This window comes from Nicotiana tomentosiformis, chromosome 3, assembly GCF_000390325.3.
Source record: "Nicotiana tomentosiformis chromosome 3, ASM39032v3, whole genome shotgun sequence".
NCBI classification, from domain to species: domain Eukaryota; kingdom Viridiplantae; phylum Streptophyta; class Magnoliopsida; order Solanales; family Solanaceae; genus Nicotiana; species Nicotiana tomentosiformis.
The window spans coordinates 8,382,908-8,409,841 of NC_090814.1; the positions used below are offsets into that span (position 1 = coordinate 8,382,908).

At 36.7% G+C, this 26,934-nt stretch overlaps 2 protein-coding genes across 6 annotated transcripts; both read right to left on the minus strand.

Moving 5' to 3' along the window:
• Window positions 1–7,382: 7,382 nt before the first annotated feature.
• On the minus strand, window positions 7,383–11,913 carry LOC104100180 (NAC domain-containing protein 41-like). 2 transcript variants are annotated; one of them, XM_070196697.1, is made up of 2 exons: window positions 10,950–11,913; window positions 7,383–8,704 (listed from the first exon to the last, which is right to left on the minus strand). In XM_070196697.1, the coding sequence occupies exon 1, from the start codon at window positions 11,785–11,787 to the stop codon at window positions 10,987–10,989; it is 801 nt and encodes a 266-aa protein (XP_070052798.1). In that variant the 5' UTR covers window positions 11,788–11,913; the 3' UTR covers window positions 7,383–8,704; window positions 10,950–10,986. The 2 variants fall into 2 exon arrangements, with proteins under 2 accessions (XP_070052798.1, XP_070052797.1); XM_070196696.1 differs by having other exon boundaries at window positions 7,383–8,708.
• Window positions 11,914–16,694: 4,781 nt separating this feature from the next.
• Window positions 16,695–26,915, minus strand: LOC104100181 (nuclear cap-binding protein subunit 2-like). 4 transcript variants are annotated; one of them, XM_070196700.1, is made up of 9 exons: window positions 26,897–26,915; window positions 26,534–26,606; window positions 25,271–25,494; window positions 21,034–21,172; window positions 20,922–20,955; window positions 18,478–18,591; window positions 17,465–17,518; window positions 17,244–17,350; window positions 16,695–16,950 (listed from the first exon to the last, which is right to left on the minus strand). In XM_070196700.1, exons 2-9 carry the CDS (start codon window positions 26,549–26,551, stop codon window positions 16,876–16,878), a joined length of 765 nt encoding a protein of 254 aa, XP_070052801.1. In that variant the 5' UTR covers window positions 26,552–26,606; window positions 26,897–26,915; the 3' UTR covers window positions 16,695–16,875. The 4 variants fall into 4 exon arrangements, with proteins under 4 accessions (XP_070052801.1, XP_070052799.1, XP_070052800.1 ...); XM_070196698.1 differs by having other exon boundaries at window positions 26,755–26,912; XM_070196699.1 differs by having other exon boundaries at window positions 26,774–26,910.
• Between the last annotated feature and the right edge of the window lie 19 nt (window positions 26,916–26,934).

The window sequence follows — 26,934 nt, forward strand, 5'->3', positions numbered from 1 at the left end:
TTTCTCCCAATCTTCATCCTCTGAGTTTTGGGTCATTGATTCAGGTGCATCAGATCATATTTCTGGTAACAAATCTCTTTTCACTACTATTTCGTATTCTCAATCTCTTCCAAAAGTCACAATGGCCAATGGGTCTCAAACCATGGCAACTGCAATAGGTCAAGCAAGCCCACTTCCTTCCTTACCTTTAGATTCAGTCCTTTATGTTCCCAATAGTCCTTTTAATCTCATAGTTGTTAGTCGCTTAGCCAAATCACTTAAATGCGCTGTTTTATTTCTTGATGACCATGTTTTTATACAGGAACGCAGTACGGGGCGGATCATTGGTACCGGGCGTGAATCAAACGGACTTTATTACCTTATCCTTGCTAAATCACATGGACTCACATCTTGTCTTCCTTCTACAACTTGCCGTGTTACTTATTCACCAGATTTATTACATAAACGGTTGGGACATCCCAGTTTGTCAAAACTTCAGAAAATGGTATCTGATTTATCTCACTTGTCAGCTCTAGAGTGTGAGTCATGTCAGCTCGGTAAGCATACCCGCTCCCATTTCCCTCGGCGTCTTGATAATCGAGCAGAGTCACCTTTTACTTTAGTCCATTCAGATATTTGGGGTCCTAGTCGGGTCAGTTCCACCTTAGGATTCCGCTACTTTGTCAGTTTCATTGATGATTATTCCAGGTGCACTTGGATATTTTTGATAAAAAATCGATCTGAGCTGTTTTCTATTTTCCAGACCTTCCACGCTGAAATTCAAAATCAATTTGGGGTTTCTATTCGCACATTTCGTAGTGATAATGCTCGAGAGTATTTGACTTCCCCATTTTAGCAGTTTATGAAATCTCATGGGATTATTCATCAAACATCTTGTCCGTACACATCTCAACAAAATGGGGTAGCTGAAAGAAAGAATAGGCATCTTATTGAAACTGCTCGTACCCTACTCATACAATCTCATGCTCCGTTGCGTTTTTGGGGGATGTCGTTCTTACATCTTGCTATCTTATTAATCGTATGCCATCTTCAGCTATCCAGAACCAAGTTCCATTCTCTGTCATGTTTCCCCACTTACCTTTGTTCTCTCTTCCACCCCGTATCTTTGGAAGCACTTGTTTTGTCCATAACCTTACTCCAGGAACAGATAAGTTAGCTCCTCGTGCTCTTAAGTGCGTATTTCTGGGTTTCTCGAGAACACAAAAGGGGTATCGATGCTACTCTCCTGACCTCCAGCGGTACCTTATGTCCGCTGATGTTACCTTCTTTGAAACCCAATCATACTTCACAGGTTCAGGTCATCACTTAGATATTTCCGAGGTACTACCAGTTTTATCTTTTGGAGATTCAGTCACTCCAGCTCCACCACCTACAGCTCCAGTTGTAGCTCCACCACCTATAGCTCCAGTTGTACCTCTACCACCTATAGCTCCAGTTCCACCACCTACAGCTCCGGTTGTAGCTCCACCACCTATAGCTCCAGTTCCTCCACATAATCCAGTTTAACCTTCTGCAGCTCCACCATTCTTGACTTATTATCGTCGTCCACATCCAGCATCAGGCCCAGGTGATGCGCGCCCCGCATCAGATTCTGCACCTACTGCGGACTTGTCTCCTCTTAGTCAACGAATTGCACTCCGCAAAGGTGTACGATCCACACTTAATCCTAATCCCCACTATGTCGGTTTAAGTTATCATCGTCTGTCGTCACCACATTATGCTTTTATATCTTCTTTGTCCACTGTTTCTATCCCTAAGTCTACAGGTGAGGCACTATCTCATCCAGGATGGCGACATGCTATGATTGACGAGATGTCTGCTTTACATGCGAGTGACACTTGGGAGCTTGTTCCTCTTCCTGCAGGTAAGTCTACTGTTGGTTGTCGTTGGGTTTATGCAGTCAAAGTCGGCCCGGATGGCCAGATTGATCGGCTTAAGGCTCGTCTTGTTGCAAAAGGATATACTCAGATTTTTGGGCTTGATTATAGTGATACTTTCTCTCTCGTGGCTAAAGTAGCATTTGTTCGTCTCTTTTTGTCCATGGCTGTTGTACGTCATTGGCCTCTTTATCAGTTAGACATTAAGAATGCTTTTCTCCACGGTGATCTTGAGGAAGAAGTTTATATGGAGCAACCACCTGGTTTTGTTGCTCAGGGGAGTTTAATGGTTGTGTGTGCAGATTGCGCAGGTCACTATATGTTTTGAAACAGTCCCTCGAGCTTGGTTTGGTAAGTTCAGCACAATTATTCAGGAGTTCGGCATGACTCGTAGTGAGGCTGATCACTCTGTGTTTTATCGGCATTCTGCTCCTAATCTGTGTATTTATCTAGTGGTTTATGTTGATGATATTGTTATTACTGGTAATGATCAGGATGGTATTACTAATCTGAAGGAACATCTCTTTCAGCACTTCCAGACTAAGGATCTGGGCAGATTGAAGTATTTTCTAGGTATTGAGGTCGCTCAGTCTAGCTCAGGTATTGTTATTTCACAGCGGAAGTATGCCTTAGACATTCTTGAGGAGACTGGAATGATGGGTTGCAAACCTATTGACTCTCCTATGGATCCGAATGCTAAGCTTCTGCCTGGACATGGGGAGCCTCTTAGAGACCCTACGAGATATAGGAGGTTGGTTGGCAAATTGAATTACCTCACAGTGACTAGACCTGATATTTCTTTTCCGGTGAGTGTTGTAAGTCAGTTTATGGATTCTCCATGTGATAGTCACTGGGATGCAGTTGTTCGCATTTTTCGGTATATAAAGTCAGCTCCAGGTAAAGGATTACTATTCGAGGATCGAGGCCACGAGCAGATTGTTGGGTACACAGATGCTGATTGGGCAGGATCACCTTTTGATAGACGTTCTACGTCTGGATATTATGTTCTAGTAGGAGGTAATTTGGTCTCGTGGAAGAGCAAGAAACAGAATGTAGTTGCTCGATCTAGCGCCGAAGCCGAATATCGGGCCATGGCTATGGCGACGTGTGAGTTAGTTTGGGTCAAGCAGTTGCTCAAGGAGTTAAAGTTCGGAGAAATCAGCAAGATGGAACTAGTGTGTGATAACCAAGCTGCTCTTCATATTGCGTCAAATCCAGTGTTCCATGAGAGGACTAAACACATTGAGATCGACTGTCACTTTGTCAGAGAAAAAATACTTTCAGGAGATATTGTTACAAAGTTTGTAAAGTCGAATGATCAACTAGCAGATATTTTCACTAAGTCTCTTACTGGTTCTCGTATTAGTTACATGTGTAACAAGCTCGGTACATATGATGTGTATGCACCGGCTTGAGGGGGAGTGTTAGTTTATAGATATGTATAGTGTAGTCTTGTCCCACATTGGAAGAGGAGTAATATCTCCTTGTAGTGTATAGCTATAAATAGGGACCTCTTGTATTGTATTTATCATCCAATATTAATAACATATTTTCTTCCGTGCCTTTTCACACCCATGATTTTGCCGCACACGCCGGACACTCTTGTCGCACGCACATTGCCTTAGCCGCGTTTCTGCCTTGTCTTTGTCAATACTTGTTTCCCCCGTGCCATTGCTTGTCTTTTGCCTCACATAGCCTTGCCTTAGCTATTGAGACCACTCGCTATCATTCCGCGCTATCTTGATTTAGCTTAGCCTGTACTTGGCGCTGCCTCAATCCGAATTGCCACCACCTTTGTCTTTGGCGCACATGCCGTGCCATGCCGCACCAATTTGCCCACACTGCCTTATCAAGCCCTTGCCAAGCTGCCTTGCCTCCCTCAAAGCCTTGGTCCTTAGCTTGCCCATTTCTCTTTTGCCTTGGTGCTATCTCGCGCACCTTAGCTTGGCAACACTCTTGCTGCCCTTGACAACGCTCTCACTGCCAAGTAAATCCCAAAGAGGCGGAGGGCTAACATCTACCATCTGCAGTTTTCTATGTATCAGTCAGTGCCATAGACACAGTAAAAGGTCTATATGTGTACTATTTTTATTAACATATCGTATTTGCAAAACCTAAGGCATAACCAAGTTTGAGCGTGGCAGATAAATCTCTTCCTTTCACTTTTTCCTTGTTAGAGAAATCTCAAGTTTTTCCTTGTTAAATCTGATTCTCAATAGATTAATGAAAGACAGCATTAATTGGAAAGAGAACAGTTTAATTTAGAACTGGAACAAAACCAAAATCGTTAAAATCCAGAAGTTGCCATTCAACAAGTGCTCAAACTTATACAATTCTTCTAGTCATACTCATTTCATTTGCAATGGAGCATTCAGAATGTAGACATTATGCTTACAGCATTAGTTGATATCAAAACCACCATTCCTCTGACAGCTTAGTTATAATCCATTAAATAAAAGGCACATCTGTGTCATGAGACAAATAGACAGGTTCTGGAATCAACGTTGACACAAGCAGATAATAACAACTCAGAAGAACTTCACCACCGAACCAACTACTAATAAACACTAGCTTAACTTATAGGAGTCAGTTAAGCTTTCTACTGCATTAAAGCACACACAAGTCCTGGTGTAGTAAAATCTAAATCTACAGTTAAGAGGCGCTTCAAGCTGACTCTTCAATCAAAGACACTACCATTGCTTTTTTGAAAAGAAAAAGAAAAAGAAAGAAGATGAAAAACAATTGCACTCTTTACATTTCACATTCCACATATTATCAAAATAAATATGAAAAGAATGAAGCTCTTTGCTAAGACGCAAGAAAGAGTCTATATTATCAAAGAAACAACTGATGACGAAATTAAGAGCCCTTAAACTTACAGTGAGGTAGCGGCATAACTGGTGGGTAAGCGCCCAATGATCCGGTACCATAATCCACTAGCTGCCTTTGTGCTTCCAATTCCTTTTGGACCAATTTTCCATAACCACCTCGGCGTACAACTAGTTAGGGGTCGTTTGGTTACAGGTTAAATTAAGTGGGATATCCCAGTATAAAAATTGGGATTACATTTATTCCATGTTTGGTTACTGGTATTAAATAATACTAGTATAATTTTATACCAAATATTGGTATAAACTTATCCCACATTGGAGGTGGAATAACAATACCGGTATTATAATCCCTTGGATAAAGATTTCGTGAAGACCGGATTACCCCTCCAAAAGCCCTTTTCACTGCATCAGTATGTTTGTTTTGTCAGTTCTCCACAAACCCTTTTCTCTCTGACGATACAACTGAGCTTCACATCTCAACCATGGCTCCCTGATATCACGAGAGAAAATCTACTTCTCCTTCTCAGTAAGTTTTTATTTCTTTTCTTCCCCTTCTCACCTCATTCTCTATTATTACACAAAAGTCTTTCTCTAAAAAAACTTTTTTTTTTCTTTTTTTCTTCCCCTTTTTGTTACTTCTCTTTGTCCAAGGTATCTATTTTCTATTTGTTGAGTAACAACTGATGGGGTTTTGATGTTGATTTGTACTTGTTTTGTTTGCTAAAACCCAGAAATTTTCAGCATTCTTTTACATAGTAAATGTAGTTTTAGTGAAATATTAATGATTTTTACCATTCTCAACCTCATTGCGCCTAAGTCGCCCTATGCTGCAGTAATATAAGTGAATAAAACAAGTGATTTCAGGTGAAAAAATCGCAGTAGATTAGCATTTTAATTCCTTCCAGATTTAAAAACAAATCAGTAAACAAGGCTCGGTTGCTCTTATGAGATTTATATGCTGGTAGTTGATTGCATCTTCATTGTGTGGTAGTTACCAGTTGATTGCATCTTCATTGTGTGCTTTTATGAGATTTATATGCTGGAGTTTATCATTATAAAATTTTATTTTCTCTGTTTTTCTAGCTTCCTAAATGGATATGTTCTTACGGATGGGTGAACTTGAACGTCAGAATATGGTCTGGATGATCATCAATGATACATTTCCAAGTATATAAGATATAATTGTAAAGGTTGGGCATGGGTTTGATGGTTTTTGCTAAATTGACGACCTTCAAAATGTTCAATAGATGTATTATATTTTTGATGCCTCAGCTCCATAAACTTGATATGTGACTAGTATGAGCATGAGGATGCATATGTAAATGTAATGCATGAATGCTAATTGGTATGAGGATCATACCTTTTGTCTATTTATAGCTTTTTATGATCGTGTGATATTGTTTTTATATTTGCGACATGCTTGAACAATTTCGCGGTGATTTTATGGCACTATTGGTATTCCAGAGCAATGTGTATGTTTGCCGCTGCACTTTTTTAGTTTCAATTTCTGCAGATTTTGACTGCAGTTTCTACACTTTTTCTTATTGTAGTATCTGCACTTATTTTAGCTTTAGTTTCTGCACTTATTTTAGTTTCGATTTCTGCATATTTTAATTTCAGTTTGTAGTTTTTAAGTTTCAGTTTAGCAGATTTTAGTTTCAGTTTCTGCATAAGCTTCTGCACTCTTTTTGCTGGAGTTTTTGCACAATTCTTGTATTTTTTTGCACTGTATTTGAGTAATTTTTGCATAGTTCCTGCACTTTCTGCATTCTTGGTGCACAGTTTCTGCATGATTCCTGCGTTTTTTCTGCTATGTTTTTACATTATTCTGCATTTTTCTGCACTCTTTTTGCATAGTTTCTGCAGTTTTCTGCATAGTTTTTGCATTTTTCTACATTGATTCTGCACTCTTTTGCATAGTTTCTATATTTTTCTGTATGTTTCTACACTATTTTAGCTTCAGTTTGTGTACTTCTTTTGCAACAGTGCAGCAACAATATAATTTTGTATAAGTCATGAAATATCTAAGGTTAAAATAGGAAATAGAATTTTATCCAAGTTTATCCAACTTTAAACCAAACACATGTTTTGGATTATATATGGTATATCCCATTTTTAATCCAATGAACCAAACAAAGTAATAGCACTAAGTAACCCAAGGGATTATTAATCCCGGGATTATAATCCCAGGATAATTCTGTCCGCGAACCAAACGAGCCCTTAAGGTATTAAAAGACAGTCCAAAATTCTTAAATATAAATGGAGAAAGAAAGGAAAGAATGATTTCTTAAACCCTGTTGCTTGAACTATCATGCAAGAGTTTCAACCATTCGACAGATAAGGTGGTGAAAACTTACTCAATTGATTAACCATAAAGTATAGCATTTCTGTGCACATTCATGGGTTAGACCATAAGTCTTTCTTTGAACTAAACCGTAATTCTTAAAACGCATACATTAGAAAACCAAGTAAACAATATCAACCATCTTTCCTATCCTTGATTAACATATCTATGAGCCAATATTCACCTCCACAAAAGGATGGTCACTTGCTCTAAAAAGTGTACTGCTCTACCTCATAGAAGTTCTGATTCCTCATAAACAATTCATGACAAAAGAATAAGTGAAGATCTACTTCGAGGTATTTCCTTGTAACATAAACAACAAACAAAAGCTTGTTAAAACTATGCAATCATTCCATTGGCGACAAGATGAAATTTCCACGTCTTTCATCAAGTTGATTATCCTACAACAACAGGGGAAGGATGTAGAAAATTGAAGCTTTTGAGACCACTAGGTTCATTCCCTCAAAGCAAAACACAATTAAAGAAAAATCAAGGTTACTAAGTCCTTGAGAAAGAATGCTCTAGAATCTTTTGAACACAAGAGGTTAACAGCTTTTGTTTATGCACTACCTTATCTACTAACTAGATGCGGAGGGTTGTGGTTCTTGTAGATGGTGACATAGAGCCTAAAAAGACAATTTGATGCTGATGCACCAGCCTTCTGATGCCCCGCAGCTACTTCTAGGGTAAGTGCTTACTGAAACAAACACTATAGAAATATTTCCTAACAGGCACTTGAGTAACCTATGATGTTGCATCAACAAAGAATAACCGAAACTCAAGCATTATTGTGTATAGAGGAATAACTTATGCAATTACACATATTACCTTGTCAAGTACCACTTTAGTTAACTTTCCATATAGACAAGTTACACACATATCTACATAAAAATGTTTTTAATAAGTACGTATATACATAATATTAGAACATGTAAGCAATTAAACTATATCCTTTTCTCAATTTACTTACACCAAACTGGCATAGATCTTTCAAGATGAAAGCATACCAAGTTTTAACAGATTCTTTTTTTAATCAAAAGTATACCAAGTTTTAACAGATTTTTACACACACTTGCCTGCTTTTTTGCTGACAATCGTAGAGAGCATTTGCAGAAACTTCACTACTTAAAAGTACTTAGTTAGATATCCTTCTGCATACCATGAAGTAGCTTTGACTAACTTTGTCCCTAATAGTTCCATACCCTTTTTATTTGTAGTGTTCATCAATTTTGCCCATGATAGGAGCAGAATATCCCCCCCCCCCCCCCCCACAAAAAAAAAAAGCTAAAAGAATTGAAAGTAAACTGTTAAGGCATGCTTATCAATTGAAGAGAAGGATACCTGGATCAATAGTCTATACAATATTCGTCGCGCACCCGGGAAAAAAAGATGTAAATCAAATGAAATGCTGGCATGAATCTCAAGATGAAAGAATGAAATCACCGAGGAGATTAGTGACACTGTCACTACTCCTACCGCGGCCCCATTGTCTACCTTCATGAAATCCCCATTCAAAATCCACACGAATAGGGTGATCATCAAGAATTGTCCCACTGATCAAAATCAGTCTTCCAAACGTGTCACAATACTGAGTAATGCTCAATCTTGCCCTGTTGCCATCACTCTATGCAATGCAGACATAAAAGTAGAAGCTAGCTTCATAAAGAATACAAAGGGGAGAGTAGTATATTAGTGTGATAACCAAGTAAATCAACTTCAGTAAGAAAACATGTAAAAATTAGATGAACAAGTATGACTAGCGTTGAATATTGACAAGGCAACCATCCTAGGAGGATTTAAATATGACTTTAGATATAGAAAAGGACTGAAAAAGTTTGGATTACTGTTAAAAGAAATTTCCACCTCTCAATCATAATCTGATATATTATAACAAGAAGCCTATAAAACAATTAGCAAATCAACTTCAGCAGTTAAGAAGTGATGTCTACATGGAACCAAATATACAAGTGGATGGAAGACCATGAAGCATGTATACCTCCTTAGACAGCATAGTACAAACCAAGAAAAGCAAAAAATTAGAAAAGGAATTCAATGACTTTTTGGCAAGTCCCAAATAGATATTGCGTGAGCTAGCTCGATCCAGTTCTGCCAAACTAGTTTTGCAATAGTTAGATACGACTTACTATGTCGACTGGAAAATTCAGATGTAAAAACTCTCTCCAAAAAGCATCAAGAATCTCAACTCTACTTGAATACAGAGACAAGACCAATATGTAGAGTCGGAAGAACAACACTTCCAGGAACAGATAAGAAAGACAAGACCAATATAATCAGCTTCAAAATAAATCAACTCTACATGAATACAGAGAATTGATAAAAACAAACAACGCGTAAATCTTGTCAGAAAAACAGGTTGTATTTCGAACTCCAACAAGCTGAGTATTCATGTTGTATGAAAGCATATTCTAAATGTGTAGTACAACCTGACAAAGATATTTACAACCTGCAACTAATGAGCTATCTTGACTTCTAGTATAAACATACGCCACCGTACAACCTGATACCTACGGCAGTAAAAACCAAGCACCTGAGGAGCTGTCCGCTTATCTAGTTGCATGGAAAGTCTCACCTACAGAGATTCAGATGTCTGTATGATATTCTGAAATGCAATTACAACAATCTTAGGGTTGAATTTTTTCTTCTTTGCTAAACTTTAATTCTTGATTCAGGGAATTACAAGTTCTTGTATGCTAGATTCATTATCAGTTATTAGACGAGGAATGGACTGTAGCCACTCCTTAACTACACTGCTTTCTGTGAATTACAAATTGCACGTCTTTGTTATATTCACATACATTTATGCTACTAAACTAAAAGAGTCACATCAAACAGTTGACTGACACTATTTATTGTCGTAAGTATCTATCATGACTCTACTACTAAAGAAACAGACAATGACACATTTAATCCTAACCATCAAGTCCCACAGTTAACAACAAAAGAGGGAAATAAATAATTCATATTGTAAGCCCTCCGAGAAACATAAATTAATACCTAAAAGATGATTTCCAAGTCAGTAATTGGATACAGTGTTGATATAAGGTAAAAAAAAGCATCCCTTTTCTGAATCACAATTCTATTTTCTCCTCCACTTTAAAACTCTTAAGTTTCCACATCCCTTTTCTGAATTTGAATTTTCCAGGTTGTAAGTTATTCTCTTTCTGGTACCTACGCTAGGTCCCTATAGAAAAAGAAGATGAATTTGTTTCTAAATATAATGCTAGAAGTTGGAGAAAGTGGTCGAATAAGTAAGGATATCGAACTTGAGGAAGTATTACTTTCAGATGCCAAAAAATGCACAGCTTAACATCAATGGTCAATGCATTCTGTTTTCACTCCTTAATTTTAAAATCTCCTACACTGATAGCTACAAATGGAACTTTTTGTTAAGGTACTAAATTAATCCGACTTCTCTTATTTGCTGCTGTTGTCTTAATTTTAGCAGCTTGATATTACAGATCATAAGAAGAGTGATCCTATACCAACAACCGAACAATAGTGAAGCAACAAAATTCTTTAAACAGCAAAACATAAAACAGAACATCAAGAGAAAATGTCAAACATATCAAAGAAACAGGACATCGACAAATGAGCAAAAGCAAAATAAAAAAGAGCGTCTTTCATAATTGAACTTTTCATTATAAACAATAAGAATGAACTCTAAGAGTCACCGAGAAAATGACAACATTATCTACATTGCACAAAATCGATGATGAAAAAATGTGTTGGTTGTTATTCTAACACCAACATAATCTAAATATCCAATAAGTCAATGTCAGAATCATGCTTCTACGATTTCACAGATATCCCCAGTTAAAAGTACCCTAATTTTAAAAAGTTATCTTGGATTTCAAAGAAACTCAAGAATAAAAATACCCTTTTCAAAAATCTACCAAGCTTCAATTTTCCAGAATTAGTAAAGCAAGTCATTCTGCACTGAACCATGATCCCCAAAATCCAATATAGATTCCCAATCAACTTCCTCCTCATCACCTTTCTGATAATAGAATTCTTGATTTTCCACGTTCACCATTCCAAAGAATTCATCAGAATCAGTCTGATTTATAATAACCAACATTCCATCTTTTGATTCTAGTTGTCCCATAGAGAAAACATCAGACGAGGTACTCTCCAACTTAGACAAAATCATAGTACTCTGTTCTGAAGGGGTTTGGAGATGAACCCCTTCTTGCAAGACACGATCAATGAACCTCTTATACTCTACAATAGTAGCAATACCGTTTCCTCTGATTTCTGATCTGGGGTTCTTCTTAATCGCACAGATTACAAACTCTTTAGCTTCGTCAGATTTCAACTCCTGAAGAAGATAGTCAGCCAAGAAATACTCCATCATCAACCAGCGGCCATTCAAAGAGGAGTCTTTCTTGTGCTTGTAAGTCAAGCTTCTTTTATACCCAATAATCAGACTATCATCTTCATCAAGAATTTGCTTGCCTTTATTCTGCTGTGTCCAAGTCCCATTACCAGTAGTTCTGTTGAATCGGGCATCAGTGGGCTTCTTCTTCTTCAATTGGGTGAGAAAGTAATGGGTTTTCTTGGAATTCATGTCTCCAATTAATTGCCATGGCTCTTTGCTGTAAACATCTGCAAAGACAATCAATTCTTCAGTTGGTAAGCATTTTCCAGCCACAAATTTCAACAATTGCATTATCAGATCAGTGTCAGAGGGACGAAATTTAGCATTCTTCTCCATGGGTTCCCTTCTTTCTTGAAGACAGAAGAAAAATGGCACAAAGTCACTTTTTAGAATGTGAATGACAGAAAACTAGGAAGAACAAACAACAATAAGAAATAGCGTATCTTAAGTTTCAGGAGTCCAAGGTGGGTGTCGGAATATATATAGAATTCTTTCACTTTTGGAAACAAAAATTTAGGACACCGAAAAATCACAGCTGTAACTCCGCCGTTTAAGAAACTAAAAATCCTATTTAACATTAGTCAGTCTGTTAGCTTCATTCCTTTTAATGACCAAAGCAACTTTTTATAATTTGGAAATTTTGAACTAATCTTTTTTCAAATCGCTGGAATCTCCATTATTTTATTTTATTCAAGAACTTAATTGATTTGATTAAAGAAGTTATTATTATTAGGCCAATCATAAATCATCTAATGAAAATTAAATCATCTAAATACTTTTTACAAAGACAAACAATTACACTTCGTACATGCACATATTCATGTTAATGTACCATTGTTTTAGTGATGAATTGTCGCAACTCAATTAACCACGTACAAGTGATAAAAGTTATGCAAAAAATACATGGCATACAGCCATACACTTCTTGATTTAATAAATGCAAGAGTGCGAGTAATTGTGTCTTTTTATTAAGTATTTGAGTTGAGATAAAGAAAATTCATTTGCTTATGGCAAATAATGCACAAATAGCAATTATTAAGAATATCAGTAGATTTATTACAAAATTATAAAATTACTTATCTGTTTATAATTTGAAAACAATCCTAAATTATAATTTGATTTATATATGATAGTGTTTGGATTATATGTAAAATTCAAAATGAAGAAAACTATTTATAATATTAAAGTAGAAAAAATGTACATAGATGAAAATAGAGATAACATGAGGATATTTTAACTTGAATTAATTTTAAAAATAAAATAAATTAAGTAAATAATACACAAAGATATTATTGATAAATTTAGAAAATTGAAGAATTGTCAACAATAAATAAAATTTTAAAAATAATATTTTGAGAAGTAAAGAAATATTTTTGTGCTATGTTAAAAGGAGTAGTGGACAATGATATTAAGTCAAGTGAGAAGCAAAATAATTTTTTATATCTATAAATAAAAAGAGAAGTAAAATAATTATATCATTGCCAAGTGGCATAACCATAAGATGACATGTATAGATATTTAGGACAAAGCTCCAACAAAGTTGGAGTTTTAAAATTATTTTAAAATAAAAAACTTGCAATATTGTCTTGATAAAGAAAGTTATTTTGAATTCGAATTTAAAGATAAAAATATTATTTTGAATTTGTATATAGGAATATTTGAGTTGAGATTTTAAAAAAAGTTTATTTTCTTATGGTGAATAGTGCAAAAATATCAATTATTAAGAATATTAGTAGATTTAGGACAAAATAGTAAAATTTCTTATCTATTTATATTTTGATAAAATTCAAAAATTACTATTCAATTTTAATATGATAGTATTTCAATTATATGTAAAATTCAAATAAAAGAAAACTAATTATAATATTACAGTAGAAAAAATGTACAAAGATGAAAATAAAGATAATATGAAGATCTTTTAACTTTGAATTAATCTAGAAAATAAAATAATTTAAGTGAACAATAGACAAATATATTATTAAATTTATAAAATTGAAGAATTGTAAACAATAAAATAAAATTTAAAAATACTTTTTTTGAGAAGTAAGAAATACATTTGTGCTAAGTTAAAAGGAACAGTGAATATTGATATTAAGCCAAGTGACACGCTAATAAAATATCATATTAATAATGTAATAATACTAAATAAAAAAAAAGAGAAACAAAAATATTATACGATGATTATATAGTTCGTTTTTCTTTAATTTCATATAGTTTAGTTAATGAAGTATTGTATTGCGAAGTAAAATGCCAGTTGAGTTTCTATTAACGCAACATAGACACCAGTTCTCTAATAAAATGAGGATACTACATTAGGAATAGCCGGGAAAGCTCAGTTGGTAGAGCGGAGGATTGAAAATCCTCGTGTCACCAGTTCAAATCTTGTTCCTGGCACATGATTAATTTGCATGGATCTCTTCCCTCCAATTAATTTCTAATTAATTAATATGGATCAACATTCATATTCTTTTAGAGTCTACATTAGAATAATAGCTTTATCTAGTTTGGCGAAATATACCCCATCTATATTCTGTCTCCTCGCTCTCTTTTTTCCCCTCTCTTTCAAACGAATTTGAATATGCAATACATATTCGAAAGGTTAAATAGGTTAATTGTTGAACGGCTCAAAAGTGGATTCTGAATCTAGGGGGTTGAAATATACAAGATTCAACTCAGGTCAAAGAAATAGGAGCTGATATTCTCTCATTTCTTTGTCTTTTCTTTCACATTTGATTTCTTCATTCTAAATTTGTCCATTCCTTCCTATATGCCTTTCTAGAACCCGTCTAAGTAATGTGTGCTGGATTGTTGGTCCACAACCCCGTTCTATAGAAAGAATAAGGAGAGGCTTATCGATGACCAAATCACTTTTCTATTGCTCCTTATCTCATCCCCAAGTCCTACTCGAGACGAAGTACTTGTCGTCCCCAAACCAAAAGGGATGAGGGAAAAATGAAGGTTTGTCCAGTTATAAAAAATCCACAGTTGTTGAACACGAAACCAGTTCCTTAATATGATGCATGTGCACTAAATTGAACTGAGAGAACTCAAGAATAGGAAATTGAAGGAGTTAGTCAGTTTTTCTTGGTAATGCTTCTGTAGGGAAGTGGTGGAATCAATGAGTTGGGAGTGGCTTAAGGATGGAGAATTGAATCAACTATTGAGAAGAGAAGAAAGGGACTTTTGAAACCTGATTTGGGCCTTTAAGTTCTCCATTGAGTTGTTATTTGTTGAAATAGCAGCTCAAGAGGAACATTCACATTTCCAGCAGAATACTAGATTTGAAATACAACGAGTATATACTATGTTGAGCTGTATACACTGTGCTATGAATTGTTATTTTTTTCATGCAAAGAGTCGTTTCGCAAGTCTACTATCAAGCAAAGGAGGATCCCAAAGAAACTACAGAGCTTGAAAGTTGCAAGCATCCAAAAGCTAGTTAATCAGAGAGTAACAGTAATTGTCACTTTAGCTAATATTGGATGTTGTTTGTCATTGGGATGGCAAATGAGGTACCTTATCCTTGTTCTATGATAGCTCGGATTTCAGTTGTTTGGTGCAGAAGAAACCATTTAAAAGACTAAAGAAGTTTCTTGCTGGACTTTATATCCACTTAACCCACGTATTTGGATGCAAATGGAATCTGCTATGGTTCTCAAGTCATCAGCATGGGAAAACTACACATATAAGATTAGCTTTTTTGCTATTGATGTTTGGCTATAAATATATATTTTTAGTGTATTGTTTACCTTACATTGCAATGTTTTAATGATTAAATGTGTGACATTTGAGCTTAATTGTGTCGTTTGTATGTGTAGGATTGTTGAGGAACGAAAATGCATGAAGGTTGTACACATGGACGTCAAAGATACACAAAAAGAGCACGATAAGACAAAAAATTGGACTAGGCGCTAGACCAGGCGACGTCTGGTCCTGGGCGAGATCAACTGGGCGTTACACTGGGCGTCGCCCACTCTGCAGTGCGCCTCACACCAGGTCTCGCGAGCTTTGAGGCCTGGTCCCTTCCCAATCCGTGCTTTAAACGATTTCTACTTGGATTTGGACTTGGGGAATCCGACCCTAACCTATAAATAACCCCTAAACGTGATTAGTGAGGGGTTGGTCAATTTTGGAGGAGAGAAAAGGCAAAGAAATACAAACTTACCACGGAATTCATCGATCTTACATCTTCCATCTAGTATTCATAGCTTTTATGTTTAAAAACAATATTTAGATTATTCTGGGGTTACGGGTCGTTATTGACTATTGTAGTTTGACGGTTGATTGTTTTGCTTGATTTTATAGATTGCATATAAGATTGAATAGAGTAAGTTCTTGAATTCGGGCATCGGAGAATAGATTCGCGATTAGAATAGACATATTTTAGTTGCCTTACTTGGTTATTTTTGCAGGAAATACACATGTGTTCTCGTTAATTCCAATTCTATAGACATATAGTCTTACGTTGGCTTGAATAGGAGAGAGAAGCATCGAAAGAACTTCGCGAGCATAAAAAACCCTACTAATCAACAAATCTTTGAGTATAAAACCCCAGTACTGCGACTTCTATGTTTGTTCCATGAGGGCATCTCATAAAGAAGATTGCGATCAAAAAAATCAGAACTTAAAACTTGAAAGTTTTCCCGATTAGATCTTAATTACCATATTATGAGTAATTTGAAACACTACAAACTAGAGTATTGTTACCGTCTTATTTTTTTTGGATTCGTCTCTAATCACAATGGATCGAAGCCCTCATTTTCCTTCCAATTAGTGAGATTCTACGAGCTCTCCCTTTATTACTCGGAATCGAGCGGGCAACAAGAATTAGAAGCAAATCATCCGGGTCACTTGCCTCCTTGTGTGAAAATGCTTTTCATGATCTCCGACTCTTTCCACCAGCTCGTTCTTTACTAAGCATCTAGGCGAACCCGCCGGGTTAATTAACTCAATGTAAAGAAAGCCCATTAGGTCAAAACTAGGGGAATGCTTACTAATAGCAAAAGATTAACATCTCTCCGCCCTCGTCAGTCAGCTAGAGAGTATAAAAACAACATTAAATAACATACCCGTTTTTCATTTTTTTGGGGGTGTGGTCAAAAGTAAAGGGTTATTTAAGTTGAGCACGGATTTGATCGCTTTTAATAAAGCTAGACAAATTGATACTTTAGGGTACATTGAGGGATCAACTTCATCAACGACACCATCAGAAATACAAACAAAAGAAGGTAAAAATAAGAGAGTTGAAGAAGCAACGATTACTCCTTAAGTGAATACGTTTTAACATACTTTCTGACGTACAACATGTTAATTGGCATTTTAATTGTGTGAGCACAAGTTGCAAAGGAACTTGCTGAGAGCAGGTCTTACAACTCTTTTTAAGTAACACACTCTTCTCCTAGCAATCTACATCTGGAAATAAAACTAAGTACGCCGCTTCCTATCATCATCTTCCTCTTCATCAGAATCACCACTCTCACGGAAACGGGGATTCTTCTCCTGCAGCAAAAGAAAACGTCACATTGCAACAACAAATATCACTAAAACCGAAGAGGGGACAAACAACAGAGATAAAAGATTTGATGCTCACCCTCTTATTCGTTATATCACAAGCTAAAATCAGGGAACCTTCTCCTTTGATACCCATACAAACTTTGTTTCATTGTCCAATTTTACATTATTTCAGTTTAGATGGTGGCGAGCACAGAGTACATATGAAAAGATGGAACAGGACATGCTGGTGAAAAAGACCAAAACAATAAAAGATGTAGTTTAGGTATAAAAGAAAATACCGGTCTGGATTCATGATCAGAGGTTCTCCGAGATTCACGGTCATAAGTCCTCTTTGGATAATCAGACCGATGGTGGTCATCTTCCCTGTGTCGCTTGCGATGATAGTCTGTTTTCCTCATAAGATAAGAGTTGTTTGTTAAATCTACTATACTGAAACAGTAGACAGAAAATACAATGTTGTAGAGCATTAGAACTGAATCAAAAGCTTGGAAAAGCATACCTCTACCCTGCCGATAAGAACCGCCATGACCATGATTTCCACCATGTCTACCATCTGCAGTTTTAATTGCATCAGTCATCGCCATAGACACAGTAAAAGATCTATAGGTGTACCATATTTATTATCATATCATATTGCAAACCCAAGCATAACAAAGTTTGAACATGACAGATAAATTGTGATGATGTGAAGTTATTGGAAGTGCAAGAAAAACTCAGTTGAGCTTGAAGGTCCAGTGAATCAGCTATTTAAAGCTTAATTTGAAATCCTAAAGGGGTTGTTTCAATCTCGTCCTTTCAATTTTTCCTTGTTAGAGAAATCTCAAGTTTTTCCTTATTAAATCTGATTTTCAATAGATTAATGAAACACAGCATTAATTTGGAAAAAGAACAGTTTAAATATAGAGAAGAATACGGCTGGCTCAAAATTTAGAACTGGAACAAAACCAAAATCGTTAACATCCAGAAGTTGCCATTCAACCAGTGCTCAAACTAATACAATTCTTCTAGTCGTACTAATTCCTCTACAGCTTAGTTATATAACCCATTAAATAAAACGCACATATATTCAAACTAGTGAGGTGTCATGCAACAAATAGACAGGTTCTGGAATCAACATTGACACAAGCAGATAATAACAACTCAGAAGAACTTCACTGGCAATCCAAACCAACTACTAATGAACACTAGCTTTACTTATAGGAGTCAGTTGTACCCCCAGCTAAAATCAAAAGCTTTCTACTGCATTAAAGCACACACGAGTCCTGGAGTAGTAAAATCTAAATCTACAGTTAAGAGGCGCTTCAAGTTGAACCTTCAATTAAAGGCACTAACATTTCCTATTTTTAGGGACAAAAAAAAAAAGATGATGAAAAATAATTGCACTCTTTACATTTCACATTCCACATATTATCAAATTAATTTGAGAGAATGAAGTTCTTTGCTAAGACGCAAGAAAGAGTCAATATTATCAAAGAAACAACTGATGACGAAGTTAAGAGCCCTTAAACTTACAGTGAGGTGGCGGCATAACTGGTGGGTAAGCGCCCAATGATCCTGTGCCATAATCCACTAGCTGTCTTTGTGCTTCCAATTCCTTTTGGACCAATTTTCCATAACCACCTCGACGTATAACTAGTTAAGGTATTAAAAGACAATCCAAAATTCTTAAATATAAATGGAGAAAGAAAGGAAAGAATGACTTTTTAAACCCTGTTGCTTGGACTATCATGCAAGAGTTTCAACCATTCGACAGATAAGGTGATGAAAACTTAATTGATTGATTAACCATAAAGTATAGCATTTCTGTGCACATTCATGGGTTAGACCATAAGTCTTTCTTTGAACTAAACCATAATTCTTAAAACGCATATATTAGAAAACCAAGTAAACAATATCAACCATCTTTCCTATCCTTGATTAACATATCTATGAGCCAATATTCACCTCCACAAAAGGATGGTCACTTGCTCTAAAAAGTGTACTGCTCTACCTCATAGAAGTTCTGATTCCTCATAAACAATTCATGACAAAAGAATAAGTGAAGATCTACTTCGAGGTATTTCCTTGTAACATAAACAACAAACAAAAGCTTGTTAAAACTTTGCAATCATTCCATTGGCGACAAGATGAAATTTCCACGTCTTTCATCAAGTTGATTATCCTACAACCACAGGGGAAGGATGTAGCAAATTGAAGCTTTTGAGACCACTAGGTTCATTCCCTCAAAGCAAAACACAACTAAAGAAAGATCAAGGTCACTAAGGGTGTGTTTGGTACGAAGGAAAATATTTTCATGGAAAATGAGTGGTTTTATCACTTTTATCACTTATTTTCCCTGGTTTGGTTGGTGAATGAAAAACTTTTTCTAGAAAATATTTTCTAGTGTTTGGTTAGAGAGTATAAAATATTTTTAGGAAAATAATTTTTTATGCTACTCTCCTCAACCCACCTACCCCAAAATCCTCATGTTTCTTGTACTCCTCCCCTAATATTTTTAGGACTCTAGTTTTTTCAAGTATTCAATTATTCTTATAAAAATTCACACAAACCCAAATGAACTAATGTGCTACTTTACTTTTTTATACAAGAACAAAGTTGAAATTTGAGTTTCGTAATTGAAAAGAAAATATTCTTTTCTTGTTGAAACAATGGTTTGCGGGTGGGATGAATGGGGTGGGTGAGGGTTGGTGGAGATGGGAAAGAAGGTGGAGAAGGTTGAAAAAAAGTTTTGGAAAATGTTTTCCCCTTTTGATAGGGAAAACATTTTCCTCCAGTTGAAAAAAAATGAGTTCATGAGGAAAATATTTTCAAAACAATTAAGCCAACTAAACATGGAAAAATTGGAAAACATTTTCCGTAAAATGTTTTCCTTCGTACCAAACACACCATAAGTCCTTGAGAGACATTGCTCTAGAATCTTATGATCACAAGAGGTTAAAAGCTTTTGTTTTATCCACTACCTTATTTACTAACTAGATCCAGAGGGTTGTGATTCTTGTAGATGGTGACAGAACCTAAAAGGACAACTGGATGCTGATGCGCCAGCCTTTTGATGCCCCACAGCTACTTCTAGGGTAAGTGCTTACTGAAACAAATACTATAGAAATACTTCCTAAGAGGCACTTGAGTAACCTATGATGCAGCATCCACAAACAACAACAACAACAACAACCCAGTATAATCCCACTAGTGGGGTCTGGGGAGGGTAATGTGTACGCAGACCTTACCCCTACCCTGGGGTAGAGAGGCTGTTTCCGATAAACCCTCGGCTCCCTCCCTCCAAGAATTCCCCACCTTGCTCTTGGGTGACTCGAACTCACAACCTCTTGGTTGGAAGTGGAGGGTGCTCACCACTAGAGCAATCCCCTCTTGTCATGCAGCATCAACAAAGAATAACCAAAACTCAAGCATCATTGTGTATAGAGGAATAATTTACGCAATTACACATATTACCTTGTGAAGTACCACTTTAGTTACACTCGCCATATAGCCAAGTTACACACATATCTACATAATAATGTTTGTAACAAGTACATATATACATAATATTAGAACGTGTAAGAAATTAAGCTATAACCTATTTCTTAATTGGCATAAATCTTTTAAGATGAAAGCATACCAAGTTTTAACAGATTCTTCATTTTTTTAAAATCAAAAGTATACCAAGTTTTAACAGATTTTTACACACACTTGCCTGCTTATTTGCAGACAATCGTAGAAAGCATTTGCAGAAACTTCACTACTTAAAAGTACTTAGTTAGACATCCTTCTGCATAACATGAAGTATCTTTGACTAACTTTGTCCTAATAGTTCCATACTCTTTTTATTTGCAACGTTCATCAATTTTTGTCCATGATAGGACCAAAACATTTTTTTTCCTGAAATAGAAAAGAAATAGATAAAAGAATTGAAAGAAAATTGTTAACGCATGCTTATCAATTCAAGAGAAGGATATCTGGATCGTAGTCAGTACGATATTCGTCGCGCACCTGGGAAAAAAGATGTAAGTCAGATGAAATGCTGGCATGAATCTCAAGATAAAAGAATGAAACCACTGAGGAGATTACCTGTCCACCACTCCTACCGCGGCCCCATTGTCTACCTTCTTGAAATCCCCAATCAAAATCCACACGAATAGGGCGATCATCAAGAATTGTCCCACTGATATATTTGACAGAATCTTCAGTGTCGTCCCTAGAGTAGAACCTGAAAAAAGTTTTATAGTTGTTACAAACGCAAATGATATTCCCATGCCTTCATTTTTTGTTCTTCGCCTTTTTTCCCTTGAACGGGAAAAGGGTTGAACGGGAGATAAATGCAAACGTAACACGTAACAAACTACAATGCACACCTAATACCATCTTGGTGTTTATAATAGAATTTACTTCAGCTGTCAAAAAGAATGAGCAAATAGGTGTTTGCATATAACTGCAAAAACAGTTACAGCACTAAAGAGACAAAAGCTCGTGATGCACTCCTTCCATTCCATTTCCATTGATCTACTATTTCCGTGTACACATTCCAAAACTCAGGTCTTTCCTAATGGCAATTTTTACCCCGGCATAGATATATACTACTTATTCATCTGACATCATTTCAACAATTTATCTCCTTTTTGCAGTTCAAAATATTATTTGAGTCGTTCAAACATTTGTTAATAAACTTTGCCAGTGTCAACCCAAGTCAACTAAAATGGGCAGAAAGGGAGTACATCAATACGAATTCTACTACCAAAAGAAACAGACCTAAAAGTGGCAAAGTTTGACATGCTCGGAACAGGGCAACAAGACGGAGAATGCAAGAAACAAATATTACTTCCCAAATACAAATCACTGACCACCCACCTAAGTTGCTCGAACTCGGGTGTGGGGTCCGATACGGGTGCGGATCTAGAGGTCGGATCCTTCATGATCTAAATTTGAGATCTGATACGGATCCAGATACAGATACGGATGGGGGGATTCGGCTAAAAATAATTCAAATATTTTAAAATAGAGTTAAAAAATATGTCTAAATTATGAGACAATTTGGGAAAAACTAACAAGGTATTCCGAGAAGGAGAAAATATTGAACAAGAGGTGAATCCAAGAAGGAGATAAAACGAAAAGGACTGGGATAGAAATTTTTATATACAAGATATTCCGCTTTCTTCAATAACACCCTAGCTTTTGTTTTGTTTTCAAAAATCATTGTATTTGTCACGAATTTCCCCGTCAATTTTGGTCAAAGTACCCAAAATCGGTTGACCAAATTCGGTACGGATCCCACACCTACACCCACGTTGTGTCGACAATACCCCCTGCTAAGAATTTTTCTTTGAATGCAGGATCGACGGGATACAAGGAAACGCTGGAGCACACTGGGGCAATGACGGATCTGCCACTCTCTCACAACTATCATCTCCCTTTTATTATTTAAATTTTTCCTCATATAGCTGAAAACTAACTCTCAAATCCTTTGCAGGAATTTCGGAACCGTCTGCTCAACCAAGCGGAGCATGTTGTATATAGCGGATCGCTAGCCCTGCCAACTGGAGCCATGTATATAGAAAATCGTCTGCTCAATCAAGCAGAGCATGTTGTATATAGCGAGCTGCTGGCCTCGCCAACCGGAGCCATGTATATAGCAAACCGTCAGCTCAACCAGTCGGAGCGCCCTGTACAAATCAAGTCGTCGGCTTTGCCAATCAAAGCACTGTATATAGCAAAATTGTTCGCTTCACCAACGGGAGCATTCTGCATCGCCACTCCGCCACATCGGAGTTTACAATTAGATAGTTGCAAACCTCATCACCAACGTTCTACCGATCAACGACCGCAATTTAGTTTTGCAGTCAAGGGTATCTCTTGGGCATGCTCCATACTTCTTTATTTTATCTTGAATGTTTTGACATTTTGCTCATGCAACTTACAGGCATGATTATATTTTTCAAGCCAGAAACTCCCATCGTGCGGAGATACTTCATATTTCACTGCAACTACTCCCATCATGCGGAGATACATTCAACATTACAAGTGAACTACTCCCATCACGCGGAGATACATTCTACATTACAAGTCAACAACTCCCATCGTGCGAAGATACTCTCAACGTGAGAATACTTAATGCACTGACAGCTGCGGAACGGTAGACATCCTGGCTAATAGTCGAGTCAAATTCAAGTATCACGTCGTCCCAATCCCAAATAACGACTAGCCGGCAATCTTGCATCATCATTCCTGCATCATTTACACCGCATCTTGACATATTTGCATTACGATATATGGGTATTTGTATATTTTATTTTTACAGGAACAAACATCACGACGTGGAACTTTTTATAAGCAGCAAACCAAGCTACAACACTATGAGGGACAACAAACTCATACGCGGGCCAAAGATCCGAACTCACTCAAATACGATCAGTGGAACTATAATTCTTCAAATCTTTCAAGTCAAGCTGCAATTCAGAGCTATCATGGGTACCAAATCTTCCGTCTAGTAGTATCATCATAATACGATACTGGGCAATTTCTGCGAGCGTTGCCTCCTCCAAACCATCACTCCAGAACTACATGAGGCGTGATCCTTGTTATGCCCGAGATATGCAAGCAATTCCAAGCCAGAATTCAGCCCCAACTCTTCAAAATTCTCCCGGAATATTCCTTAACTCCCTAATTCTATCACCCATAATCTTCCTTATAACCATATGCCATTCCTGCAATGTATGCCTGAAGTGAGGAAAGAATTGGCCGGCACCGAAAGTGAAGAGTCGGAGCAACTTAGCCACCCACTACCTACCATACAGGAATCCCAAAGAAATACAACCTAAACAAACACCACAATGGCACAACCTATAAAAAGTATTCGTGAAACATTGGTAAAAATGTTCGGAAAGTCATCAAAGAACCATATAGTAGCTTCTGGACAAATGGTGTGGCAGGAAGTTGCAAATACATAAATAGTACATAGGGCTTTTAAAGCAAGAAGTGAGATCTATTTTTTACGTTGAGAAATGTTCATTGGTCGATTCATTATTGTATGGAATCTATTTTATCTTTCTCTGACTTTCAGGCTAGAGACTCTCTTTCCCCATTAATGAACTTGTCTTCCATCATTAAGAAAACTGAGTGTAACATGAAATAGCATCAAAGACAGCACAGCCAAACTATTCCGATTTTTTGATATGACCTGTTAGACTAGGACAAAGATAAACCAACCCTGGATTTGAAAAAAGGGAGAAAAAGGATTAAGACAAAAATAGGAGGGAAATTTTCTTTTTCTTTTCTACCAAGAGGGAGATTTCCTTTTCAGTTAAATTAGAAGAAACATGGAGAACTGAGACCCCATTTAACTAAACGTTTTTTAATATCAACAAGGTCCTTCAAGATAACGAACAAAATAACTACATATCAGGCGATTAGTGTCGAATAACAGTCGCACCTTTCATTTTCTCCAAATAGATGCAGAAGTAATACTAGTAAATTCTCCCCTTCCTCTCCTCTCACTATTCTTTACTCCTGCATATCCCTTCCTTTTCTACGAGGACTCTTTAAAACCAAAAAATCCATAACAAAGTTTAACATTGATCATTATGTGAGAATTCGATAGATAATTGCATTAGGGTTGAATCCGTGAAAGAAGTGGAAATGCTTTCAAATTTTGGAAGTCCCTGCTTTATCCTACCTAGACTTCGGGGACATTTGACAGAATCAAATCAAATGATTGTGGTATAAGTCTCTCTAATAATCTTTACAATACTTCTTAAGTTAATAAGTTCCTTGTATTAATAGTCGGGACTGTAAAACGTGTCATCTAATTCTTAAGACACAGCGAATAAGAGTTGATTGATACTTGTAGGAGTAGAGATGGAGAACATGATTCTTATATTTACCAAGCAACAACAACAACAACAACCCAGTATAATCCCACTAGTCTAGTGGGGTCTGGGGAGGGTAGTGTGTACACAGACCTTACCCCTACCCTGGGGTAGAGAGGCTGTTTCCGATAGACCCTCGGCTCCCTCCCTCCAAGAACTCCCCACCCTGCTCTTGGGGTGACTCGAACTCACAACCTCTTGGTTGGAAGTGGAGGGTGCTCACCACTAGAGCAACCCGCTCTTGTCCTCATATTTACCAAGCGGTGTGAACAAATGCCAAATACATAATATCAATATCCTTTCTGAACAAGAAGACAAAACAGAACTAGAGGGAAATAATTAAAGCTGCAGCAGGCATACCGTAATTGGAGAAGAAATTATACAGTCGAAAGTTAGCAACACAAAAGGAAAGAAATTGGAGATTGGAAACAAGGTTCAGGCCATACATTACAAAGCAGAACCCACAAGGAGTTTTGGAATTCTTATCCAATCCCATCACTATCTTTTTAATCTCTCCAGCACGAGAGAACAGCTCATACACTTGTTCCTCTGTTGTGTAGAAGGACATGTTCCCCACATAAACAGTTGTCGACTTCAGCAAAGCATCTTCAAATTCTTCCTGTGTTCCCGGAAACCTTCTATCCCTATATGCTGAAATCTTGGCTAAATCCTAAAAGAAAAAGAAAAAAGATAAAATATTAAAAGATAAAAGCAAATAAAACCTAGATTAAGAAAGGACATAGGACACCTCGGACACCACAATCTCTCTATGTTAAAAATTTATGAAATGCCATTGGATATGCAGGAAACTGCACTTCAGTGTTGTTAAAGCCTAAAGGCTCGCTTAAAGCACGCCTAAGCCCTGAAGCTCAGTGAAGCCCAGGTTGTACTCACTTAATTGGCGCTTTAGTGTAGGCGTCAAGGTGTTAATCATGTGCACCTTCACCAATGGGCTTTGTCTTTAAGGGAAGAACATCATATATAGAGCTTAATTACAGTTTTCCATTCTTTTGTCCAAATTATTATTATTTGTGTTTATAGTTACATGCTTTTGCAATACATTTCGGGTTTTTTTTTAAACTCTTTAATTGCTCTTTGCGCTTAAATCTCCAACAGACTTTGGAGTTTTTGCACTTTTTCACTTTTGACTACTCTGCTGCACTTAGCTAACATTATACTAAAATAAAGAAAGGCATAGATGTATCTTGCTTCCTAAACTACAAACTTTCGAGTTAAATCAGGAAACCATGACTGACAGACTGAGATGTTAGCTCCTCATAACACCAAGGTTTATCACGCGTTACTCGTCAAAGTATCCATGCAAAAGGTGTGTTTGATTCTCACTGCACCCTTCCCAAACCGCCCTCTATAACAGAGAAAGTCTAAGAAGAAAAAAGGTGTTACCTCCTTTGGATGAGAAGCTATACAAGGATTAAAGCATTAGTAACTAGTGCAGATAGTTATAACATGTCTTTTAAATGCTCCTTCAGAGGTTATTCTTTTCACGGGTGGGAGCAGCTCATAGCCCGCTAAACCCTCCCCCAACCCCCCAACCCCACCCCCACCGACCAGAATTAGTACAATCCACGAAAACGCAGAGAAAGATACAACATAAAAACATTAAATCAATGGACAAATTGCTTATTGAACAAACATCCCATGTATACAGCACATGTGAAAAGCCAAAGAACACTAGGCGTTCATATTACCTTGAACAGAGAAGCCATTCCGTTTTGCTCCCGACTATATCTCCCACTTTGGATCTTTTGCGCCGCCTAAAAACTGCAAAATTCTACTTTCGGTTAACAACCAGCATTATGATTAGACTGATTCAAAGTTAAACATTAGTTCAAAAAAAAAATATTACCAAATTATAAATGAAACTGGTAATAAGAATATACAGTAAAATGAGAGCAAATGAAAAAGTTACCCAAATCATAAATTCATACTTCGCCGATAAAGGACCATTGGAATACCAAACAAAAAGGTAAAATTTATGCACTGCCCATAAAACCTTGATATTTTCGTTTCATGAGAGAGAGAGAGAGAGATGGGAGAAGCGGAGAACTTACAAATTGATTTCGCCGGAGTCTCTCGGCCGAAGAAGAGA